General features: G+C 38.6%; 1 protein-coding gene across 3 annotated transcripts in view; it reads right to left on the bottom strand.

Moving 5' to 3' along the window:
• Positions 1-21,280, bottom strand: part of prkcbb (protein kinase C, beta b) — a 223,475-nt gene that overhangs the window by 52,512 nt on the left and 149,683 nt on the right. For all 3 annotated transcript variants that reach the window (XM_055152249.1, XM_020919954.2, XM_055152248.1), the window contains 5 exons: positions 10,207-10,380; positions 8,735-8,826; positions 4,059-4,121; positions 1,701-1,839; positions 1,547-1,627 (listed from right to left, as the gene is read on the bottom strand). In XM_055152249.1, coding sequence (XP_055008224.1) covers positions 1,547-1,627; positions 1,701-1,839; positions 4,059-4,121; positions 8,735-8,826; positions 10,207-10,380 — 549 coding nt within the window. The remainder of the gene's footprint in view (positions 1-1,546; positions 1,628-1,700; positions 1,840-4,058; positions 4,122-8,734; positions 8,827-10,206; positions 10,381-21,280) is intronic.

Below are 21,280 nucleotides of genomic sequence, written 5' to 3'. Positions count from 1 at the left end.
AGGAAGACGCTCGTTTGATTGTGTTTCGAACAGTTATTTTGCATTTCATACACACACACACTCCACATGGAAAACACACGAAGAAATGCAGATGATGCAGCTTTTAAGTTAAAGACAACTGATGTGGCTGTCGAAGAAGGAAACAGAGCTGCTGCACGTGAGCTCGGCATCAATGAGTCGATGGTGAGATTTTGCCATCGGCAGTGACAAACTGACTCGGTGCAAAAAGAAGACAAAAGCTTTCAAAGGCGATAAAAGCAGACGGCCCGAACTTGAAAACGTTCTTAAAAACGTGGACACCTGCGGCTTATATTCAGATGCAGCCTATATACGTACAATATAAAAATGTTGTTAAAATTTTGTTGATGCGGCTTATATTCAGGTGCGCTCAATAGTTTGGAAAATACGGTAACAGAGATTAGAAATTCCAGGGCTAAAACCATCCAAATGATTCCAGTGAAGGTGTACGTTTTTAAAAACACAGTGGAGCACTCCCTGTATTACAGCATGGCATCCCTAAGTGAAGTGTTTTCCATTTGAGAGAAGAACTAAGCCTGTATGTTTGTGATGAGGAAACAACATTATAACATAAATCAGAAAATAGCACAATATGGGCCCTTTAACATGGGATTCATTGATCATTTTTATATTCTAAAACAGTCTCACCAGTCATTTAGAACAGTGGTCCCCAACCTTTTTAGTGCCGCAGACCAGTTTTATGTCCGACAATATTTCGCTGACCGGGCGGCGCTCTTAGGGACAGTATTTTCACGGACCGGTGGCACATGGGAGGAGGTGCGGCATGGTTTAGTCCGGGTTAAATCTTGTTTTAGTCCTGGTTTAGTTCTGGTTTAGACCTGTTTTAGTCCTTTTTAAATCTTGTTTTAGTCCTGGTTTAGTTCTGGTTTAGACCTGGTTTAGTCCTGGTTAAATCTTGTTTTAGTCCTAGTTGAGTTCTGGTTTAGACCTGGTTTAGTTCTGGTTTAGACCTGGTTTAGACCTGGTTTAGACCTGGTTTTAGACCTGGTTTATTTCTGGTTTAGACCTGGTTCAGTCCTCATTAAATCCTGTTTTCATCCTGATTTAGTCCTGGTTTAAGACCTGGTTTTAGACCTGGTTTAATCCTGGTTAAATCCTGTTTTACTCCTGGATTTAAACCTGGTTTAGACTTGGTTAAATCCTGTTTTAGTCCCATTTTAGTCCTGGTTTTAGACGTTGTTTAGACCTGGTTTAGACCTGGTTTAGACCTGTTTCAGTCCTGATTTAGTCCTGGTTTTAGGCCTGGTTTAGACATGGTTTAGACCTGATTTAGACTTGGTTTAGACCTGGTTAAATCCTGGTTTAGACCTGGTTTAGACCTGGTTAAATTCTGTTTTAATCCTGGTTTTAGGCCTGGTTTAGACCTGGTTTAAATCCTGGTTTTAATTCTGGTTTAACCAAATCCTGGGGGTTGGTGACCACTGATTTAGAATATAAAAGTTTTATTCTGAGAAAAAAATAAACATCTTAATTTATAACTTTAGTTACAAATGAAATTAAAACCAACCTGCCCAGCCAGCATCTCATACAGCAGCACTCCAAAGGCCCACCAGTCCACAGATTTACCATAGGGCTGATAAGCGATGATCTAAACACAAGAAAACAAAAGCACATGAATTACAGATCTTTCTCTGAAGTAAAGTACAACCTTGTGTACTCACCTCTGGGGCGATGTAGTCCGGTGTCCCGCAAAAGGTTTTGGTGGTGATTCCATCGGCCATGTTTTCTTTACACATCCCGAAGTCTGCGATTTTAATGTGGCCCTCGCAATCCAGCATCACATTGTCCAGCTTCAAGTCTCTGCAAGAGGTTCAACAGAGCTACGGTTACAGATTGTACAATAATTATGTTTTCAGTGGACATTACAAAATATGCTAAATATTTTTTTAAAGGTTCTATATTATGCAAAATTGACTGGAGCTTTAAGCCATGTTATGTTGGAGTTGTGTTTCGTTTTACTCACACATACTATTTGAGTAACCATTTATTATTATTTGTCTGTCCACATGTGAATGAAACAAAACTCAACTCCAGGTATGTTTTTGATAAGGAAACAACATTATAACATACTGCAGATGAGAAAATAGAGTAATATAGGCCCTTTAAAGTTTGAGGAGTCTAATCCGTACTCCAGGAGATATTTTGCCTTATTGATGCAGTTTCTGGCCTTATGTTTTTGTCAAGGTCCACTTATTTTAATTAGACACACATGCTTAAGTTTTCTCTCTCATAAGCACCTTAACCCAGGAAGTGCTTTTGAATTTTGAGTTTATAAAGTCCGAACAGTGACACTAGACTAATCTGGATCATTTCAGAGGTTAAATATCATTGATTATGAAGCATTAGCGACAAATAGCCATGCTGATAATTTGCCATTTCTAAATATGCTTCACTCCCCTTTGCTGTCAGCTGAGGACAACAGACATCTCCCCCAGTTGTTCAAATGGAAAGTGAATGTGGTTTCATAATTTATAAAAACTTAAAATACCTATGAAAAGATCCAAAAGTGTTTAAGGACCCAATATTACTTCATTTTCTGATCTATGTTATGATGTTGATTAGATTAGATTCGGATCATCGAAAACAGACCTTGTTTTGTTTCATTCATGAATGTTTAACACACAAACCCTACATATTTATGCTCAAACAGTTTTCAAACAGAAAACACCCTCTTCCACCTTGTGATGTCATGTGGTAATACAGGAATACACCTTCACAATCATTTGGATAATTTCAGCCCTGGAATTGCCTGTCTTTACTGAACTAAAGGTAAAAGGTAGTTATTAACTTAAAAACTCCAACTGCATGACATCACAAGGTGGAAAAGAGCATTTGAGGTTTTAGATATAGACAGTCTAATAATGCAGAATTATTCGAACATGTGTGAATGAACCAAACAACTCCAGGTATTCCAATGAGGTTAATTTGGTCTTCCGATAATTTATTTATTATTTATAATTTATTATTTAGTGTTTGTTTTCATACCAGCTGAACCTAATTCAAATCCAGCAGGGTATCCCTACCTGAAATTTAAGACCTTTATAAGACCACTTAAATGAAAATTAAGACTAACATCGCACCCATTATGCGGGCGAAAAACACCAGACCCAGTTCTAATAATGACCATATCTAGAATCTAAGACTGTGGATTAAACCTACACTTCCCCATGATCCATCCAACGTCTTCCTCCACTGTACTTATTGTTTACTCATTGCCACTGGAGCCAAAAACCAAAGTATTGTTTGCGCATACTCCAAATTAGATGTTCATTCACGTTATTTCACATTGTTTTTGTTTTTTCCTCCGTCCATTTAACATTGCACTACAGCCTGGCTGAGTACACAAAAAACAGGTTAATGAATAATTAATTAATTTAATTTAAGACCTTTGAGAAAACTTAAAAATAAGACAACATAAATTAAGACTTTTTAAGGCCTTAATTTAGGAACATGAAATTTAAGACCTTTTTAAGACTTAAGATCCCGCAGCTACCCTGTCCAGGTATGCTTTTGCTGAAGTAACAGCATTCTAGCATGGCTTAAAGCTCACAAGAGTCACTTTCTGTGTAACATAAGACCTTTAAGATTAGGTTAGTTGTCATTTGTATTTAAAAAAAACACACAGGAAAACATGTGCACAGAGCACAGCAGCCTTGCTTAAAGACCCACACAACCATTTTACTAACATTTTTGATTAATTAAAGGTGCACAGTGAAACTATTGTGACTTTCTGCCTCCTGCTTGTTTCAGAGATCTTCTCGCTTTGCCTAAATATGTCTCAGTATGCCTCGAATGTATCTCCATAGTAACATGCAGATAGTTCCACCAGATCACGAGAGAGAATGCATGAGTTTTCTAAAACATTTCAGAGCAATAAAAGCACTTGTAAATGAATAAAAACTAGAACATTCCAGGATACGCAATAACAAGCAGGCGACGTATCCTTCACTATAAAAGTTCCACAGCGCACCTTTAATCGCTCACATTCAGAGTAAACCCCATCAAACCGTTTTTCTCACCTGTAGATGATGCCCTTTGAATGCAGGAAGAACAGACCGATGGCTATCTCGGCGGCGTAGAACCTGCACGTCCACACAGAGCAGTGCGCACATTAATTAGAACGGTGTGCAGTTAAAGGACAAGAGGAAAACAGAGCATATCTTGTGTGCGCGGGCCTGTCTGAGGGTCTGTGACTGGGGAAAGGTCAGAGCTGTCTCCACCGGGCCAGAGAGCAGCTGATAAGATCAACAGCACCACTCGGCCTGGACACGCTGACCGCTCCGCCGTAATTATGTGCCCGTAAACAAACAGTGTGTTACGAGCGGCCATTTTAGGCAAGGTGAGCAATTTGTGGAGTCTGTTTTTCAGCTGCTGATACAACAAACAGAAAAACACAAAAAGCTTCATTTTAGGGTTACTAACATCTAAGTAGCTGCTAATTTGCATACTTGTAAGTGGATCATTTTGTGATTTTGTGCATAAATAAGCATTCATAAGTAAAAACTAAATTGCTTTTGGTACTAGCTCTTAAAAACACCAAAAGTCTATTAGGATCTTAATCATGGACTAGGGATGGGCATTCAAATAAATTTTCTAAATCGATCGTCGGGAGAATGAACAATAAATTTTCGATTAAACATTAACGTTTTTATATTAAAATTATCATCATTATTATCAAACAATTATCATCAGTCTGCATGAATAAACTCAACTTTACAACATATAAACCATAACCACTACAGAGCCACATCAGCCCATTTGAGATTATAATGTGTTTAATGCAGCTTTGCCACATTTGTTTACATTTTACAGAAACGAAACTTAAAACTGCATGGCTCATTTGAATAAACTATAAGCACTGAAAAAAACTGTTCTTTCCTTGTGCGCTGATACGCTTCAGCTTCTGTCAGACTAAAGGACACGACTCAGTGGAATATAAGTGTTCTCTCAGTGACAGAGGGATGTCGATGATGATAATGCTAAGTCTGTTCTGTGTGTTTATCGTGTTAGAGAAGCCTCATGTTTTAGAGATCATACATGTGCGGGTTTAGTGCAGCTCTTTATTTAACAGTCATTTCACTCACTTTATTTATGTTTGTCACTTTATTTATTTTGGCTACTGTTGTGATGAAAAGACTGAAAAGTGTTTGTCTTTTGGACACTGCGTATACATGCACCATGACAAAACCGGGATACTCAAAAAACCTGAACATACCCAGGACATTGATGTGCATGTAAACGCACTCATGGAGTCTCCAAGGAGGAGCCAGAGCTGAAACGTGGGGACTGTGAGGCTGCAACTCCAGTGTTTGCGCTGTAAGAAGCAGCCTTGTCTCCTTACCATATGCACAGCAACCGACATTTGGTTTGTTGATTAAAAATGAATGTGATCGACAAAATTCTTAATGATCAATTACCGATTAGTTGACTGATCATGCCCATTCCTATCATGGACTGTATGCAGCAGTGGGTTGGGGGAGTGTGACTTCCCCCATATCGTCAAATGAAGCCAATTGCAAATGCCTGTTTCATAGCAACCAAAAAGGCAATCAGGATCAAAGTTTCTGAAGGATAAAGTGTTGGTAAATGAGTAGCAAAAAAAGGTTATGCAGAGTAAGATATTCAAGGAACAATGCCTGATTTTTACCATCTTAAAAAAACAAACAAACAGACCTAGTTTCTTTTAAAAAATTTTATTCCTCACTTACCTAATGAATTCCGAGTAACCTAATTATTCACAGCAACTTTCTAAGGCCAGAGGTGAGTTTTGCCATCATGGTAATGCACGGTAATCCTGATTCTAGGACAATAAAACGCTTCATAATTACACACAGCAGTTAAATTTTGACCTAAAGACCTGCTTTTCAATATATCTGTACTCGCGCAAGACACATTTTGCTTAACTTCATGAAAAAAAATGAGGTAGAATCATTTTAATAAGAGCCAAATAAATACGCATTAACACAGAGCAAACCACTTACACATATGCAAATGAGCAGCTAGTAACAGTTTAACAAGTACACACTAAAATAAAGTGTTACCAGAAAAAAAGAAAAGAAAAAAAAAACAGCAGTACAAAGGCATTATTATTCCCCGCACGGTATTCTCTAGCGTTGAAAAAAAAATTAATTAAACAGAGCAGAACAAGCTGATGTACTGAGATAAAAGAGTTCCTCACTGGTTGGACTTGGCCTTCAGCTGTCTAAAGAACCTGCCACGGGCTACAAAGCTCTATCCCCACAAACGCAGACAGCCCGCTTGTCAAACGTGTCAGCCTTCCCGCCCTCCCCTTCCCCCCACCGCCTTGACAACAGTGATCTCGCCAGCCACCCTAATTATTCTCTGCACTTTCGGTGAGGGATTCCGCCGCGCGCTGGAAACTCACAGCTCGCATTACTTTCAAGTACTTTACAGCGGCAAGGTTCACCGGGGGGAACAACAGATTTGTGCCCCGAGCTATGGCCCAGCAGCACCCATCACATCCCTCACCACGGCCAGGGCTGATGGCTTATTCGCAATAATACAAAACACCGAGCAGCTGCTGTGTATGAGCCGGTGGAGGTTTGGGGACAGGAGCAGTGTTGTATAGCCCGAGAAGCCAAAATCTTGTAAAAATCTATAGGAGAAACTTGGCGCATACAAGGATGGTTTTGCTGCTAACTATATTGTAGTAATACTGGTGGATGATATTGTCATAATATAAAATAAGTATTGAAAGTATCACTTATGTAAAAGAAAGTATCGTATTTTTCGGACTATAAAGCGCACTGGATTATAAGGCACAATATCAGTAATGTTGAATTCTCTCGTCTATTTTCATACATAAGGCGCACCGGATTATAAGGCGCATTAAGCGAAACAAATGGACGACACTTGAGATTGATCCCTTAGCCCAGGCATCTACAATCCATCGGCAGATCATGGCATAAATGGCCCGGCATCGCCTCCCTGTCTTGGTGAATGTGTATTATGAATATGAATATGGGTGGATAATTTAAGTTAGTTTTTCCTACGAGTTACTTCCTACGAGGAGGACTCAAATACACATTGAGTAATAATGTGTTTAATGCAGCTTTGAGCACATTTGTTTACGTTTTACAGAAACAGAATAAAACTTAAAACCACATGGCTAATTTGCATAAACTATAAGCGCTGAAAAAAAAAAAAAACAGCTCGCTCCTTGTGCTGCTGATGCATTCAGCTTCTGTCGTACTAAAGGACCGTGAATTGGGCTTTACTCCGCGAGGCTCCTGACTATGGTAGCCGTAATGCTCCAACAATCCATCAAGTGGTGCGGCTTCATAGTTTACCAAAGTCATACTAAAACATTTTGACAGATTTTTGGGCACCGTGTACCATATAAAAACAGTTCAAGGTCAGTAAGCACAACCAGAATTAATACATAAGGTGCACAGGATTATAAAGTGCACTGTCAATTTTGGAGAAAATTAAAAGGATTTTAAGTGCACCTTATAGTTCGAAAAATAGGGTACTATGAGTTAATGTGGAAAAAAGTCATTCTATTGTCTAAAGAAAGGGTGTTTCATCGTGGTATTGGAGTTGGTATTGAGTATTGAGTCTATCTCTTAGTCAGAATTTAGTTTTTGTATGTACAGAGGTGGGTTTGCATGTATCTAATTGTTTCTTTAATTGCTATGTAATGTTCTGACATTAATCAACTTTATTAACTTGATTCTTTTACCTGATTGTTGATGTAAACTGTTTAACTGTTACTCATAGACTGATTATATACGTGTGTAACTTCAGTTAGTAATATAATAAATAAAATGTTCCTATAGATTACCAGATGAAAGGATAGATTAACAGACAGCAAAAAAGATAGAAGACAGGACATTATAGGCTCCAAAAATATATTCTGGTGTCCATTTCTACTCTCTGACCAGAGTACTGTCTGGCCCAAAATGCTTAATTCAGTTCTGCATAATATTAATTGTATTTCTTTATAAAAAGCAGTAAATAGCATTGTTCTGACAAGCTGATAAGACTGGTAAGAGTTTATGTTATGACTAAGCAATGAAAAAGTGAGGTGAGGCAATGCAGCTTTAGTCCATGCATGAGGTAAAATTATAAAATGTTTATTTTGTAATTCCAATTGAGCTTAAACGGCCCGGTCAGAGTCAAACAAAGGGCCATGTGTGGCTTGGGAACTGTACAATGACCAGGTCTGCACTAGAGCCACCTGGTATTCCCAGTGGTCTCCCATTAAAGTACTAACCAGCCCCAATCCTGCTTAGCTTCAGAGCTATTATGAGTTTGGGCGTAAAATAATTAACAGAACAGCAGGAAATATGGATTTTTGTAGTTTTCAGGTTCTAGAAATGTGATTATGTCATTTCTTTTAGTGACTAGACCCTTGAACTTGCTATATTACAACAAAAGGCTGCATTTTAAGATTATTCATTTTTGCTGCCCCCAACTATATTAAATATTCCTCGCCTATAGAATGTTGTATTTTATGCTGTCCTAGAATATTGTAATATTAGTGGGATAGAAAGACATGTATTTTGTCATTTCTGTATTACAGTATGTATATAATAACTTTCATCTTTTCCACATGAGTTATTTAGTAGTAAGATTTGAATTTGTGACCTTATCAAACCTCACCAAACCTCACCATGCACCCTCCCTCTCATAATCCCCTGTGGTACGTGTACATTCTGCTTCTTGTACTCACACTGCATGTGGCTCTTTGAACTTGCCGACCTGCTGGATCTGATACATGAGATCTCCTCCGTTGATGTACTCCATGACAAAATACAGCCGATCCTGGGGACACAGAGCAGAGCACGGGTCAGCCACGACCACAACACGATATAGGCCATACCGTAACTGAGTGAGAGGTCAGCGTAGAGGCAAAACAAATGACCGCTGCAGGTAGATGAAGACGGATGGAGGGAATGAGGCCGCATTAGAGGAGGGAGGGAGGAGTGGATCAAAATGAAGAGAAAAAAAGCCAGAGAAAAACAGAGGAGCAGCGGAGACGTGACTGAGCGCCCAATCAGCCTGCGACTCACCTTAACAGCAACACCAATTTAAACAGGCAATTCCTCTCCATTATCTACAGAAATTGCCAATAAGGTACAGTATGAGGAGAGGAGTGGAGGGCTTTGGTGTTTGTGTTGTGGGCTGTAAGCTGTCTGCAGAGTGTGCAGAGAGCCTGCACTGGCTGATAAGTCTGAAGAACAGTGGGCACCGCACACTGCGCTCTGAATATGAGAGGGAAATGGAGATTCAGGCCTCCACCGCAGAAACTGTTGTGTGTGAGATTTCCTTCTACGTACAGCTCCGAAAATCCCACGTACATAAGTTCTTTTGATTCCACAACACTGCTGCTTGGGATTAACAAGTGGAGTTTGAGCTAAAGCTTCTAAATTATGCTGATCTCTATGATACTATGTTCTGAAATAAAGTGCAGAGGATGTAAATGCACTGGTAAATATGGGTGCACAGTTCTATATTTACTGCTGTTGACTCATCTTGAGTGTAATATGGATTATACGTCACAAGACGAGCATGAATCAAAGCGCTGTGCTCCAGCTGAGGGCTGGAGGAGCCGTGTTCACCAGCAGAGCTGCCCTCAGCTCCACACACCCAGTGTCACCAAATACTGGCCTATTTATAGAGCACTGACGTCAGGACCAACCAACAACACACTTTTGGACTATTTCACACTTTGAACTCACATTTACTCTGACAGCTTATTTAATACAGGGCAGGGTTAGAGAAGGGTTGCACAAGTTTTTGTTTGTTTCATTTACAGATACTTGTAATTTCCTGGTCAAAAGATTCATTAGCATGTGGTTAGCACTCGTATTTGACAAGTGAGGTGTTTTAGCACTAACTATTTCGTGCATATTTACAGTACTTTCTTTTATGTTTAACAGATGTTTCCAAATCTACTGCTGAAGTGTTGTCGGTAGTCTAGTTTAATATTACAATGTTAATTATAAAATGTTGAAGCAGTTTTTACTGGCAAAATCTATCAAAGAGAAACATATGTCAAGTGTAATCAGTGTAATTAGCAAATATACAGTAAACACATTACAAACATCACCACAATCACAACAGAAATGATAGAAACAGAAGCAGCTGAAATTATCTTTTTCATGAATTCCACCGGCCCACACGAGAGCCCGGTGTGCGTACCATGGTCTGAAAGGTGGAGTGCAGCTGTGTGAGGAATGGAGGCTTCCCGGACAGAGCCAGGACCCTCTTCTCCACCATGGTGCACTCCACGTCATCATCCTGGATCACCACGTCCTTCTTCAGGATCTTTATAGCAAACAGCTCCTCTGTGCCCTTCCGCTCAGCCAGCATCACCTGAAAAACGAAATATATCAGCGCCAATATTGATAAACACTGGTATAAGGAATTTTTCCCCAATTATAATGTTTCATTCCCAGTTTGTCATCAGTGCATCAGGTATTTTGTTTTTAAACAGAATGGCAAGTTAACATAGAAATAAAAGAGCAATGACGCTAAAGAAGTGGCAGTATATTTACACAATTAAAACATAATTTATTGCAATATATGTCTGTAGCAATATATCGTGGTTTAAATTTTGTTATCGTGACAGGCCTACACAAAAACAAGGAAAAAAATTGGTATAAGGGATGTCAAGATTATTTGGTTGACCACTCAAAAAAATAATTAAATAAATAAAAATCATGACAATTTCTGCAGAAAATTTAAGCAATTTCAATTCAATCTGCACATCAAGAAATAAACAGAAAGAAAAAATGGTTTTGTCTGTTTAATTTTTCCACAGTTTGATTTCATAAACATACTAGAGCAACGGTAATATATTAGACAACGGTAATGAAAGAAAATTAAGGATTTATTAGTTTTAATATTATCGTTAATCATCTATGTTTACTTACTTACTCGCAATAATCTTAAAAATCTGTAGCACACCCATGTTAAAACACAATGTAAAGACCCACGAAAAAGTTGTGAGAAGGATTATTCCCCTCGACTTTTGGGAATCTTTTTGGGGGACGCGGTATGTGGCCTGGTGCAGATAAGGTAAGGTGGATGACGAGAATGGGATTATAAAAAGCCGGAAAAAAAAAAAAAGAGAGAGAAAAGATTGTGTAAGCCAAGGGCAGGGGTAGCGGGAGGACAGCAGGGGTGATAGAGATTGGCAGCAGTCAGGCCATTCAGTCAAATCTGCTGAATCACATCTAAAAATATGGACGGGGTATTGTGTGTTTTATCCAAGGTTAGTCTCCAGCTGTGCTCCGTCTCACTCGTCTCTGATGTAGTCGATGTATTCTGGTCCCTCTCTGTTTCTCATCGTTCTTGTTTTCAGCCTCTCTGCCGCGCTAGCCTGACCCTGACCGTGTTGAATATAAAAAAAACAAAATGGGGGTCACACAATACACGAGTTTACATGCTAATAACTTGTCTGTATGTGATCTAATGTTGGCATGTTAATCTTAAAGAGCATATGAGGTTCTGAGTACTTTTTCCATTAAAACATAGCTAAATGTGCACTATGTAACTTTTGGTTGGGGGTCTGTCATCTGCTTCATGTCATTGTTTTGCCTGAAATGTTCCACAGTATGTCATTAAACAGCTCAAGCTTATATTTATTAAATTACAGCTCAAAAATACCTAGAAAAACATTCTGACTATAAGCAAATTTGCCTCTCCACAGATCTGACCTGTAACTTGGTCTGTTTTGGTCTACATGAAGATAAAAAGATTTGATGCCATACTGTGAAACATTCCAGACAAAGCAATAATGTCTCCATGGAGAAAAACATTTGACAGACCCTCCACCAGAAGTCATTATATTTAAGATTTTACTAACATTTTTGCCTAATTTAGAGTGCACTCACACCAGGACTTTAGAACCGTGCCCAAGCCTCTAAAGTTCGGTATATATGTCCAGTGTGAGTGCAATCGATTTGTGCCCAGGCCCATGGCACTTGGCACTTTGATCCGGTTGGAGGAGGTGGGCCAAAAGCACGGCACAGTTGCTCACACGACTTTATTGTACGAGCCCTGTGTGTGCTCTGACGTTACTCATATGAGGAAAACGACAAAAAAATCTCTGCTCCAAAACACACAGTGAATCTGCGTTTACCTTCCATAAGGACTGTGACAGACAGAAGTTTAGCTGCCTCTCATCTCTGGCTGTCATCACTGCTCTGCGCTGTTATTATATCTATAAACTCATAGAGGAGCGCGTATCATAATAGGACACACATCTGCCTCACTATTCAATAGATATTTCTGCCACTGGACTTATTTTTTTTTACATTAAAACCATTAGCACATGTAAACAAACAGCACTGTGTGATGATGTCATCTGATGTGCAAGTGTGAGTGCAGGCCATAAAACCCTACACAATCAAACTGAGTAATTATTAGAAAACACATGAAAACCTGTCTTCTACCTGACATATACTTTAACGTAACATAATAAACATTCAGTACATTTGAAATGGACAAAATAGCAATAGGATTACCCATCAAAATGCAACATGAACTACCTAATATATTTTAGTAGTTCCTGACAATATTAATTAGAAGCAAGAAACAACTGGAATTTAAATAGATTATTTACAGATACAGACAGCACTACTTTTACAAAATAATGTACACTCCACTCCACTTCTAATACAGTAAAGTACAAAATCAGGAATGAGACAGTTATAGATCTCTCTCTCCTCCTCTCCTCCTTCGCTGGTTGGTGAAGTTGTTTTTCATCTCTCCCGATATCTGCACATTTATGTCCAGGGTTCCTTCAGTCTCTTGAACGCTGTTGGTTGGACGTCATCTTGGTGTAATGCATTGCTAATTTCTTCTGGTTTCCGTGGGGCAGTGGGATGTTTAGCCAATTCAGGACATTTCTGCTCAGTCATCTCTGCCTTTACCTGATTCGATGTTGCCATGGAGATCTTGTAGGTCAGGCAGAGAGGAGTCTGATTTTGCAGTTGGAGAAGGAGATACCTCGTTAACTACAACTGGAGGTTCTTCTGTCTCTTTAGTGTCATTGTTGCCATGGAGAACTCCTTTGTCAGTTTGAGCTTCTCTGATGTTAGTGAGCAGCTCCACTTCAACCATGTTACTTATATCTTCTGCAGAAGGTTTTTTGTTCCTATGGTGCAGGGACAGATTCCTCTAAGACATCCAGGTCCTTAAGCCAAAGATGTTCATTTTGTCTTCTTATGTACTTTAACTTTTTGGGTTCTTTTTAAAGACAATACAGTAGAGTCTCGTTGACATATTTAAGCTGCTAGCTTTAAGCCATCATCAGAACTGTCACCGGTGTTGGTGGTGACGTATCATATATATCAGCTGTTGTTACTTCCTGTATGTGTGGTCAGCTTGATGGACCTGCAGGTCACTCAGACTGACCACGCCTCCCGTCGCCTGGTGTTCTCTGGAGGAGGGTGTCCCAGGCGTGTGAAAGGAGGAACGCTTTGTTATCATGGTTAATGCTGTCCGTGTCTTGTTTTCTAATTTTAATGGCCTCCCTGATCCAGCGTTTGAACTTGTTTTCCGATCCAATGAGCCAAACCCTGTCTCGATCCATAATGTGGTTATTTCTTTTACAGTGGTCTGATATGGCGGATATCAGCCACAGATATCTGAAATTAAGCTCTGCCAATTCAGCATGTTCCTGTCCTGCAATTTCTACGTAGCCTGATATTAGTGACAACGAATATCATAGATCGACTTTAAGTACTTCACCATCTTCAGCTTCTGCTAAAGGTTTATGATGATTTTATTCTTTTTTTATTTTACTCATGGTTGGGAGGCAGGTTCAAATCTCTATCAGAAATCATCAATGTCACCATTGCTGTTCATCAATGCGGGAGAGAGAAAAAATACCTCTTATTTAAAATTTGTTTTTCTGAGAATATCAGTTTGTAATATTTAAAGTAGGTATTCAAGGGTTATGATGTTTGACCATTCAAAAAACAGAATAATCAGATCTGAATGGGTAAAAGCTACGGCAATGACCATAATTATATTCCTCAGAATCCAGTGAATTCTGCGTGTGCACAGGCCGGAGTCTAGGGGTGCAAAACAGTGCACTGCTACCTCAGTTAAAATGTTTGCACCCTCATTTCAGGTGAGTAAAATAATGAAAATTAATGGAAACTTATTCTGCTTGCCTTCCTCTGAAACTCAAATACACCCAGGCCTGCATATACTAGTACATGTATGATATTTGCGGCTAAGGCCAGATAAAAACAAGAAACCCAATAACACCATCATCATGCTTGACCACAGTCGAAGCATAACCACAGAGCTCCACAAAGTCATTATTATTTATGGAGCAGTTAACTTGACTGCTCTCTAGTGCTGTAATTACTTTTACATGTAATAGCAAACATTGACGAATTTGTATTGTAGCACTGCGCTGTAAAATTGCCTTCATAAACGCAGACATTTTACTACGCTTACAAATAGCAGCTGAGTTATCATGACTAAACAACGGACTGGTGCTTCAATTGATAACATGTTTCAGTTTTTATCTTAAAAGCAGCCGCCCGAGGAGAACGGAGAGAAAAATAGCAGTGCTTTTCATCAAACGGCTAGCACGTCGCATTTGTAGTTCTCAAGGGGCTAATTGAGTTTAGGACCTCGACAAAGAATCTTTCATCCAATTGTATTTTATGTAGAAGCCTTTTCTCCCACACTGGTTCATTTGCATAAATAGACTTGTAAATTTGTCATTGTGCACAGCGCCTTGCTTGGCTGATGAGTGATTAATTTAATTTTCTAAGGTGAAAAGACAGTCAGGACTCAGCGCTGGCCTATGTTGTGTGAAACATGTAGTGCATTACTGCTGAATGAAATGGAACACACTGATTGACTATGTTTTTACATCTCAGTTTATTAACTATACTTAACTACGACATTTACAGCCCGTTATGAGGTTTTGTCTTGATTTTGCAACGAATCTGGAAAGAAGGCATGTCAAATAATCCAAAAACATTAATTTTGTCTTTTTTTTGTACATTCATTTCTTGGGTTCTTTTAAAAGACAATACAGTAGGAGATGTATTTCTGGAAGCCTTGCAGCATATGTTAGCAGCCCATAAAATGCCTTGGTAAAAAGTTGTGAAATTTTGCACACTGGTTCAGGATAAGCTCATGGTCCCTCACAGCCAATTTGAGGTCAATAGGTCAAGAGATCTAGCGCCACCAATGGGTCAAATTTGGACATGCATTCATGCTTATAACTATTGATCCGTTTGTCCGATTTTCACAAATGAGGTGTGGCTGGAATCCTTGGGCCAAGCCGAGATGATTGCATGATGTCATTTTCCGCCATATTTGATTTTTCACCATTTTGGATTCTATCAAAAACCTTCAAAATGTATCTCCTCTCTCAAATTTTGTCTTTTTTTTTTTTTAAAACTTGGCACACACAATCTTCAGACCAATTGTCACAAAAAAATTTCAAATGGATTTTTCATTTAGGCCTTTGTTCTCTGCCAAACAGGAAGTGAGCTCGCAGTGCAGAGACGCTTTGACATATTGACATGAAACTTGATACCTGGATATATAAATAATAATATTAATAAAACACCTTTTTGCTATTTATATTATTATTAAGTGATATCTCTTGATCTGTTTGGATTTCCAGAAAATTCCTGTGCCTGCTGATGCTATTTGACTCAGCGATTCGTGTCATAAAAGGTTTATCACGTGACCATCTGCATTTGGCGGCCATGTTGAATTTTGTCAAAAATGCTGTCTTTTTTGGGTATTCCATAGAACACCTCAGAATACAGCTATGAAATTTGGCATGTTGGTTCAGGCCAGGCCCATGATCACTTTCAGTAATTTTCAGGTCGCTACCTCAAGAGCTATTGCGCCACCACCTGGTCAAAGTTGGACATGCATTCGTATTGACATGAAACTGAATAAATTTGTGACTGTGGTGACTTGCCCTGGATTCTCAAAATGTTTTGTGACCTTTGACCTCTAGGGAGTGTTTTAGAAATGTACATTTTTCCTTTTTAAAAGTCTTGACAAGAGTGCGAATATTACAGTCAAAACAAAAAGAATTAAGATTTAAGAGTGAAATAACAAAACAAAAAACAAAACAGTTAATTTGTCAACAAATCTAAGCATCAAATCTTCTCAAGTCACAGGACTCAAGACCGAGTCAAGTCCCAAGTCACTCACCCTCAAGTCCAAGTCGAGTCCCAAGTCTTTGTCTATTTTATCAAGTCAAGTCTTAAGTCCTAAAAATAGTGACTCAAGTCTGACTCGAGTCCAAGTCATGATTTGCAAGTCCCCACCTCTGGCTCAGACGGACCACGCCTACAGGAAGTAACAACAGCAGATATACGGCACGTCACCACTAACACTGATAAGAAATCTGAAGATGGTTTGCAGCCAACAGCTGAATCATGTCAACAAGGTAAATATTTGTGCTACTGCATTGTCTTTAAAAAGAACCCAAGAAATTAGGTAGCCATGTATTTCCAGTGGTCATGTACCAGGTCTGTGCGATTTTCGGACAAGCATTGCAATTAGATTTGTGATTTATGTTTTAATAAAAGGATTCTGTTAAAAATTCAACTGCGGGCCTTTCATAAACTATTTAAAGACCTATTATGCAAATTTGACTTTTTAGAACTTTTAACCATGTTATAGTTGTTTCCCCTCACCATTTACTCATCCAAAGTTGAGTTGTATTGAGTGATTTGTGCATGTTTGATCAATCTGTAATCGCTTATTTTCAAGATGACGTATTGCTGGTCAACCCCCGTGTTCACCACCACTGTACTACTTCCTTCCTTCTTGATCAGTGATACGCTTAGGGTTTGGCAGTGTTGTTCAGTCATGTTGGTACAAATGAAGAAAAAAACAAAACAAAACTGCTATTCGCTAGTGTGATGTGCAGCTATCCTTATGAGGGGCCGACAGCTACACAGCTCTTTGTTGTGGTAAGATTTACGGCGACGCCATCTCCCACTGGGCACCACTGTTTTCTACTACAGAAGTCAGAGGATATGTTTCTTTTATTACCATATTTTTCAAACTATAAAGCACACTTAAAATCCTTTAATTTTCTCAAAAATCGGCACTGCGCCTTATAAGCCAGTGCGCCTTACGTATTAATTCTGGTTGTGCTTACTGACCTCGAACCGATTTTATGTGGTACACAGCGCTCAAAAATCTGTCAAAATGTTTTAGTACGACTTTGGTAAGCTATGAAGCCGCACCGCTTGATGGATTGTCAGAGCATTATGGCTCCCGTAGTCAGGAGCCTCGCAGGGTAAAGCCCAATTTATGGCCCTTAGTCCGACAAGAAGCTGACTGCATCAGCGCACAAGGAAAGAGCTTTTTTTTTTTTTTCAGCGCTTATAGTTTATGCAAATTATCCATGTAGTTTCATTTCTGTACAATGTAAACAAATATGCACAAAGCTGCCTTAAACACATTATTACTCAGTGTATATTTGAGTCCTCCTCATAGGAAATAAAAAAAACAAACTTAAATTATCCACCCACATTCACATTCATAATACACATTCACCAAGACAGGGAGGCAACGCCGGGCGAGTTACGCCACGATCTGCCTGACTGATCATGGACGCCTGGGCTAAGGGATCAGTCTCAGGTGTTGTCTGGTTGTTTCGCTTAATGTGCTTTATAATCCAGAGCGCTTTATAGTCTGAAAAATACGGTAAGTAGTTTTAGACTAATATTTAAAATGTCCAAATTATAACATAATGATCCAGGGGTGTCATAGATTAAAATTATATAACAGACTCAAGCATAATGTCTTCTTTACAGAGCACACACCACTGTGACAAAAAACAATGCATATAAGACGCACATGTTTACACTTCAGAATAGTTATAGTTCAGATAGGTCAACCAACTTTTCTTACTTAGAAATTGATAATGAACATCTAATTATCCAACAATTTCAAGTTGATAAATTATGTAAATGGGGTGCTCATCAGATTCATTATCTCATGTACAGGGGCGTGGAAGGAGCATTAAAAGTGACCTTAGCTCTACTTTCCCCCCCCGTGAGACCTAAAACTTCCACGGTGAGGAGGTTGTGTCTTATAAATATTCAGCTATGATAATCACAGAGGTTAGCGGGTTTAGGCTTTCCGTGGGGACTCTGCACAGATGGACAAAAACACATGAGTTTATACAGACTGTGATCTCCCAGAATCATTATAACTATCAAATGTAAGACGTGTTTGAAAGTTGCTGTTATTATAAAAAATACATAAGTTAGAAAGTTGGGGAAGGACGCCATCTGGACTCTTTTGATACTGACAAGGACGCGGCTACTGCTACAAAAGGCATACAAAAAGCTTAAGGGGTAGAAGAGCAGAGGATGTGGATTTGTGGGCGGGTTAAAAAAATGGGAAATTTTGGATGGTTGCAAGGTCGCTAGGGTCCATCTGTGAGTTATACATGAAAAGGCTAACTCTGCTGTCAATTTGTGATGTCATTAAGGCATCTTGCATTTAGAGAGAACAATTTGAGATTTTTTTTTGCAGTTTACTTACATGAATACAAGAAAAAAAGTTACTCGTGTAATCTTTTCATATTAAAATTAGGATTTTAATGTGGTAAAAATGATCAAAATTGCACATATTTGCACATATAAATCTGAAAAATTAATAAAGTCTAGTTTAAATTTCTTGGTTCATCTTAAATTTGAGTAAAATTGATTTTAGTCTACTTTCTTCTCTGTTCTTTCTCTTCTTCTCTCTCTTTACCTTCTTGATTAAATTTTTTATCATCATAATTATGATTGCCTTTTAACTGTTTGCCTTTACTTTTATTTAATTTTTTATAATAACTGGATTTGACAAGTATTATTAGTAGTACTAAGATGATGTCTTCTTTTAGAAAAAAAATAAAAAATAAAAAAATGGAAAAGGAAAAAAAGTGATTTGTAAGTCTTGTACGAGTATACTGTGATTGCTTAATAAAAAATACTAATAATAGATTTTAGTGAAACTTGCTGTAAAAAATAAAATTTCACCTAATTCTCTGGAGTTAAAACATTTGTAAATCAGACTAAAAATTAGCTATCAACAAATCTTTCTGTATGATTCATCAAAACCTTATCAAGAACAAGAGTGGAATGTTTGTTCTGGCCTCTGAAGTTACAAAGTCCCATATAAATCTCTAAGGCAATTATTAATCAATCAATCATTAAAATAAATAGTAAAACATCTTCAGGTGCAGACTGGATAATTTCCATAAGAAAGCTCATATGCTGAGAGAAAAAATGACCCAAAAAACAAAAGGTTTGGTTTAGCCTGTAGTGTCTCAGCTATAAAAAGTGGTTCATTGTGAGACAGTGGGGTCATTTGACAGAAAGGCGCTCCTGCGGATAAGAACTGTCATGTGTCGTAAATGATGCCACAGTGTTTCCTGTGCTGACCTTGCACAGTGGATTTACCAGAGAACACACATGAGAGCACAGCCCAACAGCTCGATGCACTGCTGTGGTGTCATGACGCCCAGTACAATTTTCGGCTCTTACATATATCAGGGTTACACTGTTACGTGAGTTACATTTAAAAAAAAATAAAATCTGAAAAACTGAATGTTGATTTAGCAACAACTTGGATGGAAGTTTATGAATTAGGATGATCTAATGTAACACTGTCTAAATGTCACAATACAATATCAGCTCTGTATTCACCTCTTGGAACTTTATTTTGCCTTTACTTCAGTTAGTCTAAATATTTCAGATCAAAGGTGCATTGTGTACCGTATTTTTCGGACTACAAAGTGCACCGGATTATAAGGCGCATTAAGCGAAAAAAACGGACGACACTTGAGACTGATCCATTGGCAGATCGAGGCATAATTCGCTCGGTGTTGCCTCCCTGTCTTTGTGAATGTGTATTATGAATGTGGGTAGACAATTTAAGTTTGTTTTTTCATTTCCTACAAGGAGGACTCAAATATACATTGAGTAATAATGTATTTAATGTAGCTTGGCGCACATTTGTTTACATTTTACAGAAACAAAACTTAAAGACACATGGCTCATTTGCATGAACTATAAGTGCTGAAAAAACAGCTCGCTCCTTGTGCGCTGATGCAGTCAGCTTATGTTGGACTAAAGGACCATAAATTGCACTTTACTCCGTGAGGCTTCTGACAACGATAGCTCTAAGGCTCCAACAATCCATCAAGCGGTGCAGCTTTGTAGCTTACCCAAGTGATACTAAAACATTTTGCAGATTTTTGAGCATCATGTACCATATAAAATTAACCAGAATTAATGCATAAGGCATACCACATTTATAAGGTGTAGTGTCGATTTTTGAGAAAATTAAAGGATTTTAAGTGCGCCTTATAGTCTGAAAAAATACGGTAGTTTTTCTGGTGGAGGGTTCGTCAAATGTTTTCCTTCAGGGGGAAGTTATTAGTTTGTCCGAGATGTTTCACAGTATGGTTAGTTACTGTTCAGATCTGGGGAGAGGCAACCCCACTCACAGTCAGCATGCTTGTGTCTCAAAAAATGTTTGACTTATAAACCTTGAATACATGTGAGGTAAAGCTGTTTAATGTCAAACTGTGGAACACTCCAGGCAGAGCAATGACATGTCCAAAGAAAAAAGCAGGTGACGGACCCCCACCGTAAAGTTACAAAGTGCACCTTTAAGTGAGTGTTTCTACTTTTTGTTATTTAGTCATGTATTACATGCACCACATAGGCCATAATGCACTGATAAAGCAAATAATGGGTTGACTCGACTGTGAATAAAACGGCTTTGCTTTGGGCCGTGCCTGCAGCCTGATAGGGAACATAATGCCATGTAAATGCCATACTCCCTCAGTTCTGTAGATTGCATTTCTTTATGAAATAACCTGTGTCATCTTACTTCACATCGGAAGCACAGTCACTGGTCGATAATAACTCCAATGCTGCAGTCGTCTCCCTGCACTGTACTGTGTTCTGGCCTTTTACAATAAAACATCATTTGTTCCTCATAATTAGGACTAGCAACACCAAATTAATCACTTTTGAAGATTTAGTCATTTTTAATCATCAATAATCAGCTTGGGTATTAGAGAACAGAGAGGTCCACAGCCAACCCTCTCTCAGTAAAAGCATGCGGTTCAGGCACAGGAGGAAAAACTGTTTATTTTTATGTAAAATGGCACTGATTAAAATTTGGTATTACTTATTTCCAGGAAACCAATTTTTCACCAAACTGCTGGAAGATGCCAGGCCAATTCAACACT

The sequence above is a fragment of the Boleophthalmus pectinirostris genome, unplaced genomic scaffold (genome assembly GCF_026225935.1).
Source record: "Boleophthalmus pectinirostris isolate CB_2022bp ecotype Guang Dong unplaced genomic scaffold, ASM2622593v1 HiC_scaffold_17, whole genome shotgun sequence".
In the NCBI taxonomy this organism is placed as follows: Eukaryota; Metazoa; Chordata; class Actinopteri; order Gobiiformes; family Gobiidae; genus Boleophthalmus; species Boleophthalmus pectinirostris.
The sequence above is the reverse complement of the archived record's forward strand: the minus strand, read 5'-3'. Positions and strand labels throughout refer to the sequence as shown.